The sequence below is a fragment of the Mobula hypostoma genome, chromosome 24 (genome assembly GCF_963921235.1).
Source record: "Mobula hypostoma chromosome 24, sMobHyp1.1, whole genome shotgun sequence".
Taxonomy (NCBI): domain Eukaryota; kingdom Metazoa; phylum Chordata; class Chondrichthyes; order Myliobatiformes; family Myliobatidae; genus Mobula; species Mobula hypostoma.
Window position 1 is genome coordinate 20,736,519 of NC_086120.1, and position 22,624 is coordinate 20,759,142.

At 42.1% G+C, this 22,624-nt stretch overlaps 1 protein-coding gene across 3 annotated transcripts in view; it reads right to left on the reverse strand.

Annotated features, from left to right (window-relative positions):
* Window positions 1-3,892: 3,892 nt before the first annotated feature.
* Window positions 3,893-22,624, reverse strand: part of fbn2b (fibrillin 2b) — a 287,896-nt gene continuing 269,164 nt past the window's right edge. For all 3 annotated transcript variants that reach the window (XM_063032677.1, XM_063032678.1, XM_063032679.1), the window contains 10 exons: window positions 20,279-20,404; window positions 18,897-19,103; window positions 16,280-16,405; window positions 14,436-14,558; window positions 13,140-13,256; window positions 11,808-11,936; window positions 10,547-10,666; window positions 9,300-9,531; window positions 8,339-8,510; window positions 3,893-7,494 (listed from right to left, as the gene is read on the reverse strand). In XM_063032677.1, coding sequence (XP_062888747.1) covers window positions 7,120-7,494; window positions 8,339-8,510; window positions 9,300-9,531; window positions 10,547-10,666; window positions 11,808-11,936; window positions 13,140-13,256; window positions 14,436-14,558; window positions 16,280-16,405; window positions 18,897-19,103; window positions 20,279-20,404 — 1,727 coding nt within the window. In that variant the 3' untranslated portion in view covers window positions 3,893-7,119. The remainder of the gene's footprint in view (window positions 7,495-8,338; window positions 8,511-9,299; window positions 9,532-10,546; window positions 10,667-11,807; window positions 11,937-13,139; window positions 13,257-14,435; window positions 14,559-16,279; window positions 16,406-18,896; window positions 19,104-20,278; window positions 20,405-22,624) is intronic.

The window sequence follows — 22,624 nt, forward strand, 5'->3', positions numbered from 1 at the left end:
TGGAAGGTAGGTCAGAAAGGTAAAAGCCCAAGGGATCCAACTGAGAATGACAAGTTGGAGTTAAAATTGATTCATTGGCAGAAAGCGAAGGGTAATTGTTGATGGTTGCTTTGGTGATTGGCAGCCACCAATCGAATTGTGTCCCAGTTTCACCTACATGACCCAATACTCAGTCACCATCAAGTTGACTAGCCAACTGATCCAGTGCTATGTATCTTGTTTTGGGAGTCTTACATTTAATTATAGTCAGCCCTCCGTATCTGCGGGGGATTGGTTCCGGGAGCCCCCGCAGATACCAAAATTCGCGGATGCTCAAGTTCCTTATATAAAGGCCTAAGAGAGCTCATAAGGATGTTACAAAAACTGAAAATAGCATTCAGCGTTTGTTCTGCAGCGAGCCAGTATAGAGGCAGCGTGCACCTCGAGCAGCGAGAGTGCTTTATCTCGATTTATTTTGTGCATCAGTTAGCAAGATGTGTCCTAAGGTATCAGAAAAGCCTAAGACGGCTCGTAAGGGTGTTATGCTTAGCGTAAAACTGGACATAATTAAGTGCTTCGATAGTGGTGAACGAAATAAAGACATTGTACATGCGTTGAACTTGCCTGCGTCCACCATTCATACTATTTACATGCAGAGAAAGAATCTTGAAAGCTGCCCATGTTACTATTGGTTCTGCTAGTAGCATATCATTCCTGCTTTTACTATATGTTAGTGTTAGTTTAGGTTTTATGTGTTATTTGGTATGATTTGGTGGGTTATTTTTTGGGTTCGGCTTACGAAAGGTTTCATAAGAATGCTGTACTTTCGGATAGCGGGGGATACTTGTACAGTATTTTCGATCCATGGTTGGTTGAATCCGCGGATACGGAGGGCCGACTGTATATATTAGACTTCACTGAATAGCCAAGTTTTGATAATACAGAAATGACTGTATGCTTAACAGTGATGAAGATAAATAGACTGCAGGGAGATGACAACAAACTGGCCTGTTGGGAAGGAGAGTGGAAAATACAATTCAATCTAGGTTGCATTAGTATATTTAAATAAATGGTAGATATTAGAAACAAAGGAAACTGAGTTCATGGTTGTAGGTTCATGGAGATATCTGAATAGATGAAGGTAGATATAATATATAAGGAATCACGTCATGCCTGTTCCCTATAAAGCACTAGTTAGGCTCGAGCTGAAGTTCTATATACAGTTCAGGCCGCCATATGACAGAAGGATATGAAAGTACTAGAGTGGGTATAGGTGAGATTTACAAGTTGAAAGACTTGAGTCAAGAAGAATGATTTGTTCAGTTGGGATTGCTTTCTTTGGAATGGAAGAAGTTGCAGAAAGATAAATTTTACCATTTTGTAATTGGTCTGAACAAGGTAAGCTCAAAGCACCTGTTTCTTTTAGCAGAGAAGTCAGTAACAAAGGGATATGGATTTAAATTATTGATCCAAAGGGTTAGAGGAATATTATCATTAAATGAATGGTGGGGACCTGGAACTCTCTGCCTGGAAGAGCCAAAATCTCTGGAAAAAGCACCAAGAGTGAGTGAACTTTTGACTGGAATGCTCACAAGAAGCAAAATATCCTCCATTGTGCCTTAAATTTTCTGATTCTGTGATAAAATTAGAGGTGATTCCTGTTATAAAACTATTTGCACCTTAAGTATGGAATGATTTTGTAAGTCTGACTGAATGGGAAAAAGTTATGCATAAACTCTCATCAGTTTAAGAAAAACACTTGAATGAATGAGTCTCGATGAATACAGGGATCTAGATCAAAAACTTTGTCTTGTGCTTGCACAAGAAATCACTACTTCAGCTGCCATGGACCTGCCGTGTCAGTAACCTCTGCACTTTAATTGGCTTGAGTGCTTTGCAAAATCAGGCTAATCCAACATGTCTTTTGTTACATCCACAAGCTGCGAGCTACATGTAACTTTCAGGACCTGGATGAGTTAATTTTTCATTTTAATGGACGGACTGAGTGGTTGTTGCTTCTCTTCAAGTTGTTCCCTAATTTCTAGCTTCAGTTCAATGGTTCTTGGTCCGTGGCTATTTTGCAAGGAGATGAATAAACAATTAAGAAGACCTCCTCCTTACTTAGGAGAAAGTGGCCATTAGGGTCAGGTATGATGTTTTGGGAGTGATTACTCCACTCTCCTTCCCATTGCTGCGAACACACTCGGGGATTCCTATATGGGAAGCCTAGGTGCCCACTTGAGGCCTTCTGTGACTAAGTTCAGATTGGATTGGTATGATGTGCAAAATAACACATTGACTTATCCCACAAATAATTAGGATTATTGTTGGTGAACTGTTAGAATTTTCATCGGTAAGTTGTATTCCACAACCCAACCTCCAAAGTTAAGCTGGAGAAACGAATCATTTTTAAATTCTGTCCATTCTCTGTGCTTTTATTTTAATTGAATATCTGACTCCGCAGAAAAGAACCTTAAATTGAATCCAGAGGTGTTTGTGTCTTGCACACCTCCTGCAGCTGATGTGCTCCATTGTCTTCAGATTTTGTTCATTTGCAGATGATTTAAGGCAAACTTGCCGACAGATGGCTCCTAATTTTTGAAAGTCAATGCTGACTGCAATTAATTCCTGTCAGCAATAATGGGAAATGTTTAACATGAGGCACTTCCTATTTTAACCAGGATGCACTAAATCTTTTAAAGACAAAATTAGTGTTGGGTTTGTGGTACCGTGGATCATGTTTGCTGTAGCATTGAGTATTTTATTGTCTATAATTTGCATTATGCCCTAATTTTCACTAGATGAGCTAGATGACGAACCAGTAAGCTCATGTTATCATTTCTGATACCGGCTTTTAATTCCAATAAAAAGTCCTGGAGCTGAAGGAAAGATGTACCAGATGTTGATTCTTCTTCTAGTTGTGTTTCTTGTTGTATATTTATTCTATGACTTTACAAGCATAGTGAAGATGTTGACTTCAATAGAGAATAAAAGTTGTATTCGATGATGTTTGGCTGCTTATTTTCTGAATGAGAGAGGGGTCTGGTGGAAGCTAAGTAAAATGCTGAAGTAGTTTGTAGTTTACCATACAATCTCGATGTGCTTCATTCACTCCTCAGCCCATAAGAAGCTTGGTGTCAATAGCATTCTGGTAATGGCATTAAAATTAGCTCAATGCTTCCAGCCCAGTCTGAGCTATCATTTTGATCATTATCCAATGATCCCCATGGATTATGACTACTGAGTGAGGAAACAATCAGACTTAACTATCGTGGCCAAAAATTTGAGAGTGCTGTACAGGTTCAAAGAATATCATGCACTTGTGGAATAAAAAGTCATCAGCTTCCATGAGGAAGGTAGAAAACTTTTAAGCTTTTTGCAAAATCCTTCACTAGAAGTTGCAACACCACGTGTTACAGTTACACAAATTATTTAAGTTGGCTGACTTTGTGCAATGTCAGGTTAAACCTTTTAGCAGAATGGTGAAATAATTTAACCATCTTTTAAATATAACGGCAAGGTCATATAAACCCTGTATTTAGATCTTTTGGTTTTTAAGATGTGGACCTGCTGTTATTTAATGCTCATCCATGAATTACCTGCCAACTGAGAGGTTTTCCAAGCTATTTGAAGTGCAGTTACTCAATGGTAGTCAGCTGGGAAGGGTCTGATCCTGAGGAACCCATCACTAAAGGATAATCAGCTCCAGCTTCCTTATACAAACTACCAATTTTCAATTCTGAATAGTATCTTTACATGTCTTAGATCTGGGGCAAATCACAGTAGAGGCAGAAAATGTAACCTAAAATAATCCATTTTATTGTTGAGCATGTTTCTTGATACAAATCTAATACCCCAGGTAGATTTGTTCTGCTCTGCTTGCTCCACAACCCTCCCTCCACCACTCCCCCAACCCCCCAAAACACCCCTGTGCACCAAATGATGACACCAGAACACATTGAGGCTGACTTGGGCCTGTAGTGTAACAGTACTTCATTATTTGGCAGTCCAAGCTTCACATCGTTAATACAAAGTTCAGAATGGTCAACAGATGGCGAGGGTCCAGTGTTTAGGCAGAATTACTATATTCATAACCCTCTTTGCAGTAGAAAAATCTGTATACAGTATTACAAGTTTACAATAAAAATGTTGTTTTTCAAGTTTGTCACTAGATGATTACAGTATAAACACGTCCTCTATTTTACATGAAGTGGCTGTTTACAAAAAAAAAGCTACAAGATATGAGCTCACAAAAAAATATTTTGACAAACAGTACAAAATGTCGGTTATACATAAATATAAAATGGGATGGATAGTGCAGGAACCCTGAATTTCGATACTAGCACCATTGTAAGGTCAATTGCACTACTGAACAACAGGACTTCAGGTAGTCTGAGGTTGAATGTGTAATTCCTTAACATTAGCACCTTAATGAAACAGTAACTTGCCTGCACCGTGCCATTTCCAAGTGGAGTCATTTAAAGAGTTTAAGATTAATTTGACTATTTAATCTCTATGAATGAGAAAGTGAAACATTGTGGGGGGGGGGGGAAGGATGAGTGGGTGATTTTTTTTGTCCACCATGTCAAAATGCTGCAAGAGGATATCCTATACTTTAACAGAAATACGTTCAAAATTACAAGTCATTTTCAAATCAGCGACCAGAAGAGTTACTCCGTTATAATCTAGCTGAACTCAAAATGAGAAGTGGAAGTTCAAGAAGCATAGTCCTTGTTGTGATTGCTGAATGACAGAGCTGGCTCAGACGCAGTGAGCTGGGGGACCAGCATCTGTGCTGTTAGATTATAGTAAAGCTGCCATATTTCAAACACAAAAGAACTATGTTACCAGTTACCTGAAATACCATTGAGACATTTAGGTAGTGTCAATTTGAGTCACTGAAATGATACTACCTAGGAGTTTGTGTAAAGCACCCTACATAAACAAGCAGCCATGAAACAAGGCTGCAAGGACAATATCCACTGAGATTTGTATAGGCTTCTATGAAGAAGAACTTTGAATATCCAGTACTCAATATTTTTGGTTTTGCTTATTGCTGTTTAGAAGCACAGGTGATTAAGATAGATTGTCTTGGACCCTGAATCTCTGCAGTGGAATGCTGGCTGTTGGTGAATTCCCCTTAGAAAGAACAAATCTGGAGTTGATGGATCATTTTCTCTGTGCACAGAAAGGTTGCATGATGCCATGATAAAATTCTAATAGCTCCCATTACAAAATTCCACAATCTCAGCCTTGCACTGTTCTATGTGAGAACTGACACACATTTTGTTCTCCTTCTGCTCTATGGCCAGGACAAGATTCCAAAGATGACAAGGCTAGGCTAGTACTTTTGGGGAGTAGGCCAAGGCCACATCCATCACTGCTGGGAGGTAAAATAAGAGACTAAACTTCCCATTGTAGGGCAATAGGAGAAGGAGGATACAAGAAGTCAAAGCATGAGTAGACACAATGCCTCACATATCAGCTCTGGGATTTGAATAAGGTTATGACTGATCCTATGCCTCATTTGCTTTGCTGCACGTCTCCCACATCAGCCAGTCCTCTCTCCATTGGGCAATGAGATTAAGGGCCGATCCCTCAGGTGACAGGGGTTCAGCCTGATCGTGGTGGGGCGGAGAGAGGGTGCTCGTTTGGTAGTCAGTCCTGCTAAGCTTCTTATAAATCAATATCACACACATAATTTTAAATACAGTATATATAGGAACCTCTTTCTCTCATGAATCCTCTAGAGTTGTTGGATTCAGCCAAAGTCTACACATCTACAAAGAAGGAAGGTAAAATGGGAGCACTATACACTGGAATAAAAGGCCTTCTATTAGGGTCATGTCCAAGATATTGCTGTAATGAGGACACTTCAACAGGGCAGGTAGAATGTCTGACACCTGCTAGGCACACCAACCAAAGTTTCAAAATGTATGTGGATCAAAGTACTGAGTAATTCTCAGCTTTCTGACTTTTGGAATAATCACAGACACACCAGAAGATAAAGTCATTGAGACGTGGTAATCCTGAATCCATTGGATGTTAAGAAAATTAATTTTCTTTTTAATACTGATGCTGCGGTTGGTGGGATATGGTGCCATGCTTACTCAACAATGCTTCTGTGTTACAGGCATTCGGACGAACTCCTGTGACAATGCACACAACTCAATGCACTCTTAACATGTGAATTTTAGTTAATTCCATCTCTATGAAGCGTAATAAACACCTTTCACCCCAGTGGCCTTTACAAGGGGCCTGCAATTAATGAGCACATAACTTCAGAGAATAATAAACTTAAAGAAGATGATGCCTTTCATCGTGTTTTGTTTCAGATGGAAATATTTCACCTCTTTCTGGTTCTCTGACTTCACTGGCTTGTTGTGCTCTGTAACTAATGGACTGATGGTTTATTCAAAAATCTTCATGATGAACTGACAGCCTCTCCTCTGCTTCCTGTGGTCAACATTTTTGTAAATAACTTGCTATGGTCAGAGCTTTCTGGGTTAGATGTACAACGCCCAAAATTTGTTTGCCAAATTACATGAAATGGATTTGTCTGCAGTTCTCATACTAAAACAGAGGCAGGGAGTTCCTGAGAGTAGAACAGGCCAGAGGCTGGAGTAGAAAATACCTAGATTCCCTCTTTAGAAAATTATTGTTTCAAGTCAATCATAATGACATTAAATTGTATTACATTTTAGTTACAAATTTATTGATCCCTAACTCTGACTCAATAGCACCTATTCTCCCAAATTTCATGATGTCTGATCTTACTAACACTCCAATTGTCTTGCGTTTATTTTACTTCAATATAGTTGAATCCATCATTAAATACTCTCTAATTTAGATCACTATATTTCAAAAGAAAAACTGGCTGAGCACAGGGATACTCCCAACCTTAACCTTAAATATTTATTGCCCTTTTTGAAGAGTCTCATAATCCGTGGCATGTATGAAATTGCGACAGTGCAGTTGTTGTTGAGGCCTGGTATGTTGCCTATATGAAGTATATTGCGTAGACTTTGTTGAGCTGACACAGCCCACTATCCCATCATAAAGTATCATGTTGACAGATTGGTGCTGAGGTGCTATTTAAAATGGGTTATTACCCCCACCTAGAGAGACAAAATAAGAACATCAAAGAAGATGAATTTGAAGCTTCATTCGAAGGGCCTCACCAATATCACCCACGAGGTAGTCAATGTCATTCTCATCTTCTAGCTTCAGGAGTTCTTTCTTCCTGTAGAGAGGCATACTGGACACCTCCAATGTATACTTTCCTCGGATGGCCTTTTTGCGGCTTAGGTGGAGGTAACTGAGACCATTTTTCTGGTGGATTCGGAAGAAGCTGGCTTCGTTCCCTCCAGTAATGATGTAACGCACGTGGTTTTCCAGGGGTTCAATGGCAGGCAGGAATTCCATGATATGATCATGGACTCCCATTTCTGAGATATTCACATTCAATGGGATTGGCGCATCGATGTCCAAGCTTGCCAGACTGATCTTGTGCTTCTGTTTTTTTAAAAAGAAACAAAATTAACCTGCTTTTACTGGATAGCTTTTGGAATTTACAGCAAATAATTAAGTAGGCACAAGCAGTCAGGCCAGTGCAGCCTCTGACATTGTAACATGTTACGTTCCGTAACAGCACCAACCATCCACCAATTTTACCACTTGCTCTACAGGTTTTATCATCAAAAGGATAGCTGAGCATTTGTTGTTCCTACAGTATTGATTGATAAAGTATTGATCTAGTCTTCTGTATGTTTATTCCATTGCCCAATGACTATTTAAAATGCCTTGATTATTCTTACTCCATATTGTCTTGTTTAAAATTTGGAATCCCAGGAACTTTAACTTTTCATGGCAGTCAGTAATACCGTAAATTATTTATCATTTAGAAAATTTTCATTAAAGCATCTGGACATTTCCTCCTCAAATAAGAATGACTTCCTGTGTCCTTATTCTAATTCTAGTCTCTGATTTCCAAAATAATTGTGTCAATCAGCAGTAGTTTATGGATTCAGAAGACTCTCCATTTGGGAGTTTACACTATATTGAATGGGCCCACAAATCCACCAGGATGCAAGTTAACATAAGGTCCAGTCTGCAAATTCATCCCACTGGCTCCGTTGAAGTAAAGTAGTTCTGCAGCCCAACCTACATTCCTTCTTCAAACCATGCCACCACAAACCTCATTCATGAGCCATTCACTTCTTCTGCCTTATGATCTACAATGCACAAAATGGCTCATATGTCTGTAGCTGTCATTCACTGATGTACTGCAGAAGTACTTCTGGGATAAAGTACATAAACAACCACTACCATTCTCATGCTGTATATTTCCACAAATTACCTCAGGGGATCCAGTGCTGTTCGTGCTCCTCCGGTGCCTGCCTCTTTTGGGATAGCCATTGATCTTGCACTCATAACAGGTCTCAGGGGACAACATGTTCTCTTCTGCTACCTCCTCCTCGTCCACAGGCAGATAGTGACCATTCCCGAATCCCATTCCAGATATACAATGTCTGAACATGCAATTCAAAGGCAGCACACAAATAAAACACTGTAAGTACACATTCTCAACATACTAATTACAATGAAGTGTATTTTAAACATCGCTCCTAGAAATACTGATCGGGGTACAGTTCTTTACAAAGATCACCTCTCATACATCAACCCTTACACTAAAACTCATTTCACTGTAAGTGAGCATACACTCACATCCTCACATTGAAACAGCTTCCTCCTGTACTGGGAATCTAACACTGAGGCCCATCCCTCTATTTCTATTGAAGGTCATGTCTGCAGTGCACACTGTCTACCATGATAAAATCAGGAGTTTAAATTTACACCCTCTGAATCTGTTTGAGATATTCTAGATTTTTCATCCATAAAGTCACAGTGGGAAACTCACTAATGACTGAATAAAGAATTTCACAATATTTTGAGGTCATGTTATAAGCCAGATGGGTTCCTATGACAGGAGGTTGTATGCAAAGGAAGCTTGCCTCGTTCCCCAATAATACCCAGCTCTTTGTGGCTCTGTGGTGAACCTACATTGCAAATATCCCTTTGGTATCTCCTATTACTAATACAATGGATGCTTCTGTGCGAGGAAGTGTTAGGTATATGCAAGAATGTGAAAGGCTGCTTCTGTAGCAAGTGTTAACTGTCCAAGATATCCAACAGCAGTGGTTAATTTATTTTCAGTTTTTGAAAATCTTATTTGCCTCTCTAATCTCACCCACCCTCCACAAATTTCTTCACCTACTCAAGCTTCAGGTTCAGAGGAAAATCACTGGCTTGCTACTTACCCTTGGCCCACCCTGAAGTAGCCCCCTGGGCAACCACAGAGGTAGCCACCTTCTGTGTTGGAGCAGCCATAAGAGCAAGGGTTTCCTGAAGATGAGCATTCGTTCACATCCTGACATCCCCCAACGTACTGGTCAAAATCAAACCCAGAAGGGCAGAGGCATTTGTAGCTGCCCAGTGTGTTGTAACAGGAGGCTGCACCACAGGCACTAGGATTATTGCATTCATTCTCATCTGAAAAATGAAGAGAGATCACTGAGAAGCATCCACTTTGCTCCTCTCTGACACATGATGGGGTAGTCCCACGAGTACCAAAACTAGAGGGGACGGACACAAGAGGAGAGAGGTTTAAGACACAGACAGCTGAGAGGTAACTTTACACGGAGGGTAGTGAGTACCTGGAATGAGCTGCCAAAGGAAGAAGTTGAGGTGGGTAGAATTACAACATTTAATAGGCACTTGTATAGGTACCTGGATAGGAGGGGTTTGGAGAGTCATGGGCCAAATTTGGGCAACTACAACTAGAAGGGAGGACATTGTGGTTAGCATAGACTGGCTGGGCTGAAAAGACCATTTTCCTGCTGTATTACTCTACAGACAACAGCTGGGAGTAGCCCTGTCATCCAGTCTTTAATAATGCCCTAATTTAGCTCGGAGACTATGACTCAAAATCAATTGTACAATGTCTACTTATATGAATTGTCAAGTAAGGGTTTTTTCAGACAGGAGAGAGCAGGAGTCATAGCAGGACCAACTGCTCTCTGGAGCAGAAGTGGAGGTCACTTGCAGTGCCTCTGTAGCTGCCTCAGCTAAGGCCAGAGACAAGGGATTGATCAGAACTAGAAGTGCAATTGGTCTTTGCAGAAGCTAGAGACATCATCCTAGTCCTAGTTCAAAGGGTGAAAAATTGGACTTATTTCTAAATGATTTTGTTTTCGAATTACTTGCCTTCCCACCCCTCTTCTGACTCTGCCGTACAGCCCTCTGAGACTGAAGAGGTAAGAACATTTTTATTTCTGCTTACTGTTTCTCATCTTGACCGATGACTCACTGTCTAGACATCAGTGGAAATTAATCACAAAGTATCACTGTTTCTCAGTGCTGTTTATCAATTGACACTTGGATTAAATCTACCTGTGCCAGATTTCCCTAGTTTATACTAATTGCAGGTTAAGATGAAGGGTCCCACTTCCCCAGTTTCAATAGCAATTGAATCTTGAACACCAACCCAGAGAGTTTCAATACTTACCCACACACTGGTTCCACTGGTAGTGCTGCATGTAGCCTTGAGGGCAGCTGCATCTGTACCCACCCAACATGTTCTGACAGCCATGCTGGCAGCGGTGGTTTCCATCACATTCATCAACATCTGTGGGTTGGAGAGGAAGGAGTTTGTGAGATATCATGGGAGAATGAAGCAGATCTAATCCGAATTGATTGGAAGGGGGTGACCAAAAATACAATCTGAAAACTATTAGAGGCTTAAATACAGGAGGACTTTAATCACCAATTCAACAAGGACCTCCCATCCACATTCATTGTGTCATTTGGACACTAACAAAGGACATAATTTTGTGAAAACCTGTAATTGTCATTGTTTTAATAATAAACGATAGTATTTGAACATTTTGAAGTTCGGAACATTTTGCCACTAGAAAACTACAAGCAACTTTTGGGCTTTTTTTTTGCAATGACAAATGAGGGAGGAATTTGGAGGGGAAGCTTTTAATCACCAGGTTTCCACCTCCTACATGTGGTGAGTGGAAGAGTGGTGAGGCAGGCCTGCCTGGTGGGACGACACAGAAACAGGAATAGACTTCGGATGAGGATCGATGGATGGGAGTCCATGCAGAGGGTGCAATTCCAGAATTTCCAAGCGAATAAACAAAGGGTGAAGGCATAAGATCAGAAAAGATGCATCTTGGGAAATTCTCTATAAGTATTTTAGTTACTTTAACCAACAAAAATGTTAGAAATATTCTACTCAAGCAAAGCAGAGGTAGTTATGAAAAATGAAAACGTTTGACGTCCAAAGGGGACTGTTAACTGCATGGGCAATAATAATTCACTCCATTTACATATGGTTTTCATGGCTGAAATCAAGACCATCAGGAAAATGGCCTGGGACTATTGTGTGAGATTCATCTTAGCCGAGTAACATTTACGCAGTGTCAGCCACTTGTCTATTGATGTCACGAGTTGCCCAGAACACACTTCCTCCTCTGCCAGCAGATACCTTTGCCTCACCTCCATGACACTCTTCTCCTTTGCTGCCACAGGGCGAGTTTTTAAGTGTTGATTTATTTCCCGGTAGTCAAGTGTGACAATGGCTTCAGACGGGAAATACACTGGTCCTGACCTGGCCCTGACAATCTGCGCCACCTATCGCAAAGCATCTTTAACCAATTTTTGCCCATCTACGTGAACTTCTTCAGAGAGATCTGAACAGGAACCAGTTCTGTAAGCAGCAAGTGGTTAGCCCACCAGAACAAAATTACACACATCCATACCTTCACAGTTTAAACCAGTTTCGTCCAGTAAGAATCCTTTCTGGCAATCACAGCTGAAACTTCCGGGTGTATTCTGGCAAGTGCCCTTGGAACCACAGACCGGGGACTGGGACATGCATTCATTATTGTCTGACAACAAGAAAACAAGTTAATTGCCAGAATGTCTTGCTAGTTAACTAGTACATCCTACATGGTGGGGGTGAGGGTGGGGAATTGTGAGGTTTAAAGCCATAACTCATTCTGTCTGAACCATTGTTCAAACATACATTTGCATAACCTGTAACACTCAGTAAAGTGTGATATCGAGAAGACAGCGGTGAGGCTGATTGTAGCCTTTCACTATCTCCAGTTTGGACCAATTAATTCAGTAGCGTTCCTGATCTAGGTCTGCCTGTACCCCACTGGTCAGCACAACGCCACCCAAACCACACTGAATGGGTATTCAACCCAACCCTCACAGCTGGCAGGACATTTACCCATCTAATCCACACTGTACAGAGCATTTGTCCACTTAACATTCACAGGTGGCAGAGAAAGTATCACCTGCCAAATGAAGCTTCACTCTATTTATGAGATAGTTTATATTCCATATTGGAATTCCTCTGGATTAGAGAACATGTCTTATGAAGAAAGATTGCTCAGGCCAGGGCTTTCCATTTTGGAGCGAAGGAGGATGAGACTTGATAAAGGTATATAAAGATTACAAGTGGCATAGATAGAGTGGACAGCCTGTTTCACAGGGTGGCAATGGCCAATACCAAAGGATATTCTTTTAAGGTGAGTGGAAGAACGTTTAGGGGAGATGTCAGAAATAAGCTTCTTTTTTTTTTACACAGGGAGTGGTGGAATGCACTGCCAGGGGTAGTGGTAGAAGCTAATCCAATAGGTACATTTAAGAAACTCTTAGATAGATCATAACCCTTTATTTTTCTGCCTATGTAAGAGGGAAGGGCAAGATTGATCATAGAGTAGATTTATATACTGTAAGTCAGTCTAACATCATGGGCTGAATGCTGTATATCTTTATGCTCTGTCATGTCATTTGCTAATTGGCACCAGTTTCCCATGCATAATTAAGACCTGATCCATCCTAGCTAGTTCAAACATGGATTGATCCAGATTGGGAAGTAATTCAGGAAATCCGACTGAAACCGTCAACACGAGAAAATCTGCAGATGCTGGAAATCCAAAGCAACACACACAAAATGCTGGAGGAACTCAGCAGGCCAGGCAGCATCTATAGGAAAGCGTAAACAGTCCATGCTTCGGGCCGAGACCCTTCACCAGTCCTTTTGTGTGTGCGTTGCTTTGAAACTGCCGAGTTTTACTCACCAATGCATGAAGTGTGGTGTTGTGTGAAACCCGGTGGACACTTGCATGTGAAGGATCCAATTGTGTTAACACACAGGAACTGACAATTGTGCTGCTTGGTGGAACATTCATCAAGGTCTATGGAGGAAACACAGGAAATAAATTTGGAATAATTCCAAGAGATATTAACTAGAATGTGCAGTGGGACCGAGGAGTACATGAGGCTAGGGCATATTTTCTCATATTCTTTTATGTAGGAAACGATTCCATCCATTAAATCCAGGCTGACTCTGACATTCCCCCACTTGTCTTATGGTCATATGGTCTTGTTTCCCTGTAACTTATTCTCTCTCACGTGCCTATCAACTCTCTGCTCTTATCCTATGATCCATCAACATTAGGGTTAATTTATAGTTGCCAACTACCAACCAGCTTACTTGCCTTGACCTCATTTTATAAAGGAAAAAGCTTGAGGGTCTGTATCTCAATAAAAAATGAAATAAAAACAAGTGCCATGCCACTGAATTTCTAGGCCCGGGCCTCAGGATGGAGTAGGAATAGGATAGGATTCAGGGTTTGAGATAAAATCAAGTCCATGGCTTGGAATGGAGGAGGACCCAGTTCTCGGCATAACTTGGGATGCAGTAGGATCTGGAATTGAGGAGGCAGAAGAGTCTAAAGCTTGGGTGCTAACTTGGGTAGTAAGCACCATTGTAATTTAGGAGACACGGCAATCAATTGACGAACATTGAAGTCTACCATGGTAATTTGTGTTGGGCACATGGTCAAGTGGTTAAGGTGTTCGTCTAGCGATCTGAAGGTCGCTAGTTCGAGCCTCAGCTGTGGCAGCGTGTTTGTGTCCTTGAGCAAGGCACTTAACCACACATTGTTCTTGTGTTTGTGCGAGGAGTGGCGCCCCACACAGACTTCCAATCTGTGCCTTGTAAGGCATGAAAATGCCCGGCGCAGGCCTCTCATGGTCTGAGTCGACGTTCCCTCCCCATGGTAATTTGATACTGAGTCTGGGTTGAGGAGTAAACACTAGCTAGGATATCAAGGAGAGATCCCCCACTCCTCTTTGAAATAGTTTCATGGACCAGTTACATCCATTCCAGAGCAATCAGGAAATTAGCTTTACATGATAATACCTCTCTTGGTGTAGTACTCCCTCTGCACTGCTGGAATGTCAGCACGGATTCAGCGTTCAAGTGTCCGGCTGGGTCTTGAGCCCATAACAGTCTGATTCTGAAGTGCTGTCCAGGCAGCCGTGACTATATTTGCTGCTGTTGCAGTGGGTGCAGTGCCTCTGTCTCTTACCTCTACATGTCTTTCCATTTTCTTGCAGGATGTAGCCTCTTGGGCAGGAGCATCGGTAGCTGCCCTCTGTGTTCTTGCAGATGAAGTTGCATGGTTTGGGTGACTGCGCGCACTCATCATGATCTGAAGGCAACATTGAGAAAGAAGGCATTCAGTTTTGAAATACACCTGGAGCTCCCATGTACCTGGGATTGCGGAGTCAGCATGGACATAGGGCACTAACCCAGCCCATCATTGTGAGCCCTGTTGAACAGGTTCAATGCCAGTTTAGAAGAAATAAGAGTTCAGGGAACACTGATGAGATGAATGAAATGACTTTTCATTCATGATTTTTTTCCATTGAAAATATCAAAGAGGACATGTGTTACATTGATGGTACAACACTGAAACAGTGAGTGATGGCCGGCAGTTTAACTTTGTGGGCAATAGAGCTGAGCTTGATCCTGCCTTATGATGCCCAGGTGGGAAAGTCACTGCAGAACTATCCTCCTCTCCCCTCCACATGGGATACCAAGGCCAACTCCTATAGTAAGCATCTATTCATACAGAATAGGTTGGCATGGTCCCAGGATCTTGTTACTAATGTCTGTTACATGCCAGGCAGTGCCCTTACCCACTGAACAGGCACATAGTGCTGAAGTTACGCTGCAGGATCACCAACTTACCTACTGAACATTGAAAGGCTTGGAATACAGTGAATGTGGAGAGGAAGTTTCGAATAATGGGAGTCTAGGATCAGAGAGCACAGACTCAGAATAAAAAGACGTCTGTTTAGAATAGAGATGAGGAGGGATTTCTTTAGTCAGAGGCTGGTAAATCTGTGAAATTCACTGCCACAGATTGTTGCTGAGGCCAAGTCATTGGGTATATTTTAAGCAAAGGTTGATCAGTTCTTGATTAGTAAGGTTACGGGGAGAAGGCAGGAGAATATGATTAAGAAGGAAAAATGAATAAGCTATAATCAAATGGGGGAGCAAACTCCTTGGGTTGAATGTCCTAATTTTGCTCCTATGTATTATGGTCTAACTTGAAGAGCTCTCACATCCAATCACAGCAACCTATTCTAACACAAAAATAGAAAATAATGACTGGAGATGTCGGTCTCAGCCTGGCCAGTATGCTCCATATGATCAACTAGTTTAATTTTAGGGTACAGCAATTTCAGTATTTGTTTCTTTTTTTGGGAACATTGCTGTTTTGATTTCTACAGCTCCCTGTGTCTCTGTCTGCTGACACTTTAACAAACAAATCCCTGCTCATCTCCTGAATGCTTCTTTCACTGGATGCCATTAACACCACATGCTAGCTCTATAAGATTTAGGCTTGAGTGCTTCCTTATTCAAAGATGCTATGATTTTCTGCAGCAATTTTTAATCCTCAGTGGAAACCATCTCTCAGACATGGAAAATCTTCCAAAATCTTCAAAGTACAGAAGAAAAACTTTCTCATAAAATGGGAGGCTTCATTAACATCTTTCTTTTTATCAGTTCTTCTCTAGTCAGTGTTTCTCAGAACTTCCACCTTTCAATTCTAAACTTTATCCCAATGCTCTCTTTCTCCTCAATATATCCTTGTTCTGTGGAAATCAACACGTAAACGTCAATCTATTCTATCCTAGCACTTGAAAGTTTTCGGTATTCCCTCCCCCCCCCCGCCCCCATCTGGGCCGCCTGATCCCTGTTTCCTGACAAAACCTTGATGGTCATACCATATTTCCAGGGTTTCAATCCTTGCCTCTTCACCTGATACATACTTTCCTCTAAACAGTAATATTCAGATATCCAGAGTGTAAGGCTGCTGAGCATCACTTGTTCTCTTAAAGGGATGATTTAAAAGTTTCTTACCAATGCAGGAGGTGGATGTTAAATCAGTGGTGTATCCCTTAGTACAGAAACAGCGGAAGGAACCCATAGTATTTATGCACTGTCCATTTTTACACAAGTTTGGCATCACTCTGCATTCATCGATATCTGTAAAATATATCAGAAAGGTTGGTTTTGTATTCGCAGGACGTGGGTGTCACTGGCAAGACCATTATGTACTGCCAGTTCCAATTGCCATGGTACTGGGTGGCATTTTGGGACATTTCAGAGTGCAGTTCAGAACCAACTAATGACAGATCTAAAAATAATAGTGAATTAAATGAGATCTTATGATAATCCGGCAGCTTTATCGTCATCATGGCTAACGAACTATTTTGCCCTCTTCTACTTCTGATATTCAGTTCCACTTAAATGGCAGAACAGCATCATTACATCCGCTAGTGTGTTAAAGAGTCATTGAATTTCTACCACCATCCTGAAGCAGGATCTTTACCCAAAGTATCGACAATCCCATTCCATCCTCCACAGATGCAGCTTGATCCACTGGCTTTCTCCAGCAGTTTTTTTTGCTCCAGTATTCAGCATCTGCAGTTGCATGCATCTTTGAATTTATACCCCAGTGGAATTCCTGATAAGATGTTCCAGAGCACTTCATTATTACTAGTCAGACGAGGGTTCAACTAATACAAAATGTTGTTCATTTTTTGACCGTACATCTGATCAATTGGAGGGCAGGAGCTAAAGATGGTGCCAGAGGTTTCTGTGGATCTGGGAGACTTCTTCCAGTTCATCTGCAGAACAGTTTAATATCTTCTTTACTCGGGTCTCTGTTTTCCTTTACAAGGTGGCTGGGATCCTGTTGGAATCTGTGATCTACAATTGCACTCAAACTACGGTTCTTTGTGGGTGGTAGGTTCTTATCTTGGAACTGGCTGAGCAGGCTGGCATTTCAATATCTCCAGGTGTGGCCTGGATGATGTGGACAACACGGTTCCTCGCCAATGTTGTTGACTGAAACGTAGCGGGAGGTTGAAAAATAGACACCAGCGTACTCTGCTGTTGAAAGAAGGCCCCTGCACTTGAGCGATCTCTCCTCGATGGTGAGAGTCTGCTGGTCCTCAAGTCAGGGGGAACCCCAATAAGCAATACCGCAGATTGCAATGTCGAAACAGTGAGCTGTTGGTCTCTCCTCTTGTTTGTTATGGGAGTGATATCTCTCTCTCCCTTGCTAGTGAGAGAGAGAGCCTGTCTAAGAAGTCGTAGTGTGGGGATGGACAGTAGGTTTTGATAGACTCTGGTCTCTGGGGGCTTTGCTATTGCTTGCATGGTGGGTGGTGGGCTTGATGCTTTTGCTGGAGCAAGTGAGGGGAGGTGAGGGGGAGGGTGAGGGAGAGGGTTGATGCTTTTGCTGGAGCAAGTGGGGGGGTGAGGGGTAGGGTTGATGCTTTTGCTAGAGCAAGTGAGGGGGGTGAGGGGGAGGGTTGATGCTTTTGCTGGAGCAAGTGAGGGGGGTGAGGGGTAGGGTTGATGCTTTTGCTGGAGCAAGTGAGGGGGTGAGGGGGAGGGTGAGGGGGAGAGTTGATGCTTTTGCTGGAGCAAGTGAGGGGGTGAGGGGGTGTGAGGGGGAGGGTTGATGCTTTTGCTGGAGCAAGTGAGGGGGTGAGGGGAGGGTGAGGGGGAGGGTTGATGCTTTTGATGGAGCAAGTGAGGGGGTGAGGGGAGGGTGAGGGGGTGTGAGGGGGAGGGTTGATGCTTTTGCTGGAGCAAGTGAGGGGGTGAGGGGAGGGTGAGGGGGAGGGTTGATGCTTTTGCTGGAGCAAGTGAGGGGGTGAGGGGAGGGTGAGGGGGTGTGAGGGGGAGGGTTGATGCTTTTGCTGGAGCAAGTGAGGGGGTGAGGGGAGGGTGAGGGGGTGTGAGGGGGAGGGTTGATGCTTTTGCTGGAGCAAGTGAGGGGGTGAGGGGAGGGTGAGGGGGTGTGAGGGGGAGGGTTGATGCTTTTGCTGGAGCAAGTGAGGGGGTGAGGGGAGGGTGAGGGGGAGGGTTGATGCTTTTGCTGGAGCAAGTGAGGGGGTGAGGGGAGGGTGAGGGGGAGGGTTGATGCTTTTGCTGGAGCAAGTGAGGGGGTGAGGGGAGGGTGAGGGGGAGGGTTGATGCTTTTGCTGGAGCAAGTGAGGGGGTGAGGGGAGGGTGAGGGGGTGAGGGGAGGGTGAGGGGGAGGGTTGATGCTTTTGCTGGAGCAAGTGAGGGGGTGAGGGGAGGGTGAGGGCGAGGGTTGATGCTTTTGCTGCTGCTTGTGCATGTCACCATTGAAACACCAAAAATCTATCTTGGAAATTCTGCCATTAAATGGAATTTAATCACCTTACATTTTGCAATTCCCAGTGGACCAGTCTTACTTGTTCGATTGACACAAGAGGTGCTGCGATGCCAGAAATCTGGTGGAATACAGATAATGTGCTGGAGGAGCTCAGCAGGTCAGCCCTGATGAAGGGTCTCGGCCCAAAATGTCGATGGTTTGTTCCCATCCATAGATGCTGCCTGACCTGCCGAGCTCGTCCAGCACATTGTGTGTATTACTTGGTGGGTAAATACCCCTGGGGAACCCAGTTATGACTAAATGAATGGATGTTTGTCATACCTGTACCATCGGTAGCGTAGCCAGGTCCATGTGGGCACATTTTCTTATACTGGGTTGTGCCTGGCAGCGGGCACAGTTCACACTGATTCCCCCAGCCCCTGCCTCCATTACAGCAGCATTCAGACTTGGTGACCAGGTTACGGTTGGTAGATGACATCTGGCACATTGTCTGTAAAACTTCGGTGAAACAGAAGCCCTGGCGATTATCTGAGATGAGAAGGATATGGTATAGAGTTGGAATGGCTGTCCAGCAAGCATTAACAGGACACATCAGTTCAGGGGCAAAGCAAGAAATGATTCGTAATTGCAGAAACTAAGAGAAATGTGTTGTCAAAAGATCCTTCCATTATCATTTATTTCATTTACCTGTTGGTTTATTTATTTCTTTCATTAGCTGTTAAGTGCTTTGGGATGTCCTAGTCTTAGAGACACACTGTATAAAAATAATCCTTTCTTTCTCTCTTCATCTTTCACTTAGATTTTAATTTGTGCTCGGATTAGGATGTAAACACACAGTTTAGTGTGGGACTCAGAGAGAGAGATAGAGAGAGAAAGAGATAGAGATAGAGATAGAGATAGAGAGAGAGAGATAGAGATAGGTAGACAGAGAGAGAGAGAGAGAGAGAGAGAGAGAGAGAGAGAGGGAATGGTCAATTTGGGACTGAGTTACAGAATGAAGAATGCACTGAATTATACTAAAAGTATAAACTGCCTGAATTGGGACTGTGTTGTGCAACGGTATAATCTTTTTCCAAAAAGTTATAAAGAGGGCTGTCTGTACTGCGTGGTGTAGGATTAAACCATCATCGTGGGACCAGGATATCTCCAGGCCACTTTATATATCTACAGTAAACCAGTAAATTAAAGGCCTGTGATACATAGAATCAATGGTCTCATTCACTGAGATGGGACAGGCACCTTCCAACCAACTGTTAGTACAATGGAAGGAATCGGTGTCCTTGGTGTCCTTGGGTTCCATGGGCTGATGAAACCTGCTCAGTTCAGCACTGACCTCTGACTCAGTATTTAACTTAGCTGGGTAATATAATCGTGGTCTAAAGCATTTGACAGAGGATTAAGAATCAGGTGAGTCAACCCCTGTACATTGTTGTCCTATTTGGAAAGCTTCACCCTTACATTGAATGCTGGAATTGAACAGCATCAGACTGCAGAATAATCCACATTACACCGAGTTTCTCTAGGTACTGATTGTGGAACCTCTGCTAACTCTGGCAGCCAGAATGCTCATCATGTAATAACTAATTTTACTGTTTTTCTCACTATTATCAGTGCTGCCCTGTAATTCAAGACCTCCTGATATCACATTGAATGTCGTAAGTATTTCAGCAGATCCTATGGACATGCTTAAATTTTCTACTCACCAAGGCACTCTGTTGCTGACGGATTTTCCAAGAACCCTTCATTACAGTCACACTGGTAGCTGCCCACTGTGTTGATACATCGTCCATTCTTACATATTCCTGGTTTAGTGCGGCATTCATTTTCATCTGGAAACATTCCAGTAGAAGATTAACTTGCATGTCAAAATAAAGTCTTGGATTTCTAAACAATGCTTTATCCTATCTCTCATTATTGCTTTACTTAAAGGTGAAAAAATTTCAATTTGTAGTTGGGTTATTTTCTACTCAACAGACAAGAACTGTCTAAATCTGTTCTAAGACAAACTGTTAGCAATATTGTGCTCCATTTCAATGAGATTGAAGAGTCAGACTAGATTAAATGCTCAACCTGGGGGCAAAGGTTGAGTCACGATGCTTCTACTCATACAGGAGAACTGGAATTGAGTAAAACTGACATCCAAAATTGTAAATATTATGCTTGTAACATTGCTCCATGATGAATTTAAGTGAAATAAACATCGGCAATTACTCTTTCAAACATTTCACTCAAAACTGCACTGGATCAAGTTTTTGGAAAAGTAAGTGGATACCAGAACTTGCTTTGTAAAAGGTACTGATAACCCCAGGTTCACTGTTTTGTGAATGTCAAGGAATTTCAGAACCAAACACTAACTTTGTTGATCAGTATCTCTTAATAAAGCTTATTACATCAGGGATAGACTCAATATTTATGATGCAATGGATATTCACTGTCCAGGGCCCACAGGGTCTTCTTGCCAAGCTCAGCTTTCTAACACAGCAGCTGACTCTTTCAGGGGCCAAAGAGTTGTTTTTGAGTAATTTAAACTCCCAACCATTATTCCTTGTTCGGCTTCTTGTTATAAACAAGAACCAGTCCTCAGTTCCTCATGTAAATTGCATTCAATAATCAATCTGAAATTAAAAGGACAGCTCTGCAAACCAGCAGCACCATCTATAAAGCACAGACTGCTCACCCACACCACAAGGTGCTTGAGAGATGTATTATAAGACAATGGTGTTATCTTAATTGGCCCTGCATCAAACCATACAACACTGGCTAAGTTATTTAGTTTAAGGAAGCATGCAGACCAGACTGATACTATCACTTAGCACATCAAGTAGCTGATCTACTAATTGTTGGGACATTTTTGTACTCAAGAGGGTCAGCCCTCACAGCTTTAATTTTGGGTGTTTGGGATCTCCGTTCCCAGAAGCTGTTAAGACTGTCTGTGGGAATTTCTAAGCAAAGGTATCTGAAAAAAATATCACATCGTGTGAAGTCGCCAAGTAGCAAAAAAACGTATAAATGTAAGAGATCAGGCAGGTTTGTTGAGAATAGTCATGGAAAGACAAGAAGAAAGATAGAGTGACTAGAATCCATTCCTCTGCCTTCACTTTCTGTGATGGAAACCTGTTCATCTGCAACTTGTTGGTATGGCTTTTTAACTTATCAGAATTGAACATGTGTTTTGGAAATCCTTTGTGTTTTAGACATTACTTGTAATTTGGAAACTTTTTAAGATAGAAATCCTCTGAGTCTTAAATATGTTTTAAGAATTGTATCTAAACATAAACATGTATCACTAAAAATAAATGAACTGTATTTAAACTTTGCTGGGGAGGGGGGACGCACTGCTCAAATAGTAGGTACTGGCAGCTAAACGTGCCATGGAGGATAAAGAGAAAAAATGATCTAGCCTTTGAAGAGTAGTGGCTACAGTATAATCTTCCTTACTGACCAAACCTGTAGCTATCTGTGTTGGATAAAGCTTAAGATCATCATCTGAGTTCAGAACTTTGTGGACAGCAAACCCAATACCATCACAATCAATTGGAATGCATGCTAGATCACATATATAAAATAATCAAATTCCCAATCCTTCGCCTGAATTCATCTACATTAAATCATCATAAAATAGAAGACACAACATGAACACATCCTTAGCCAATAGTGCTACTGTGCTTCTGATGCCAGATAAATTACAGAGGGGAGATAAGATTGCACAGGACACCAGAGGGGATGTAAAACTGCACGGGACACCTGTTACCATTCCTGCTGACAGGGATAACCTCCCAAATCTAGAGATACAAGAAGAGGGGTAGCGATGGTCCTTTGGATATTGAACAAGAGCCCTGTAGTTTGTTATTTGGGGGGTGGACAGTGACTCCCTTCTTCTGTTTTAATCTGTGGAGGACATGGAGGCAAATCAATAAAAATACAGAGATTTTATGCCGCATTTTCAACTCCAACTCCATCTTCTGGTAGCGCTCTGTGTTTCCTCATCAGCACTGATGGGCTCAAACCCTGGAGGAGACCCCAGCTTGATCATCCTCCTGAAGGAGGAG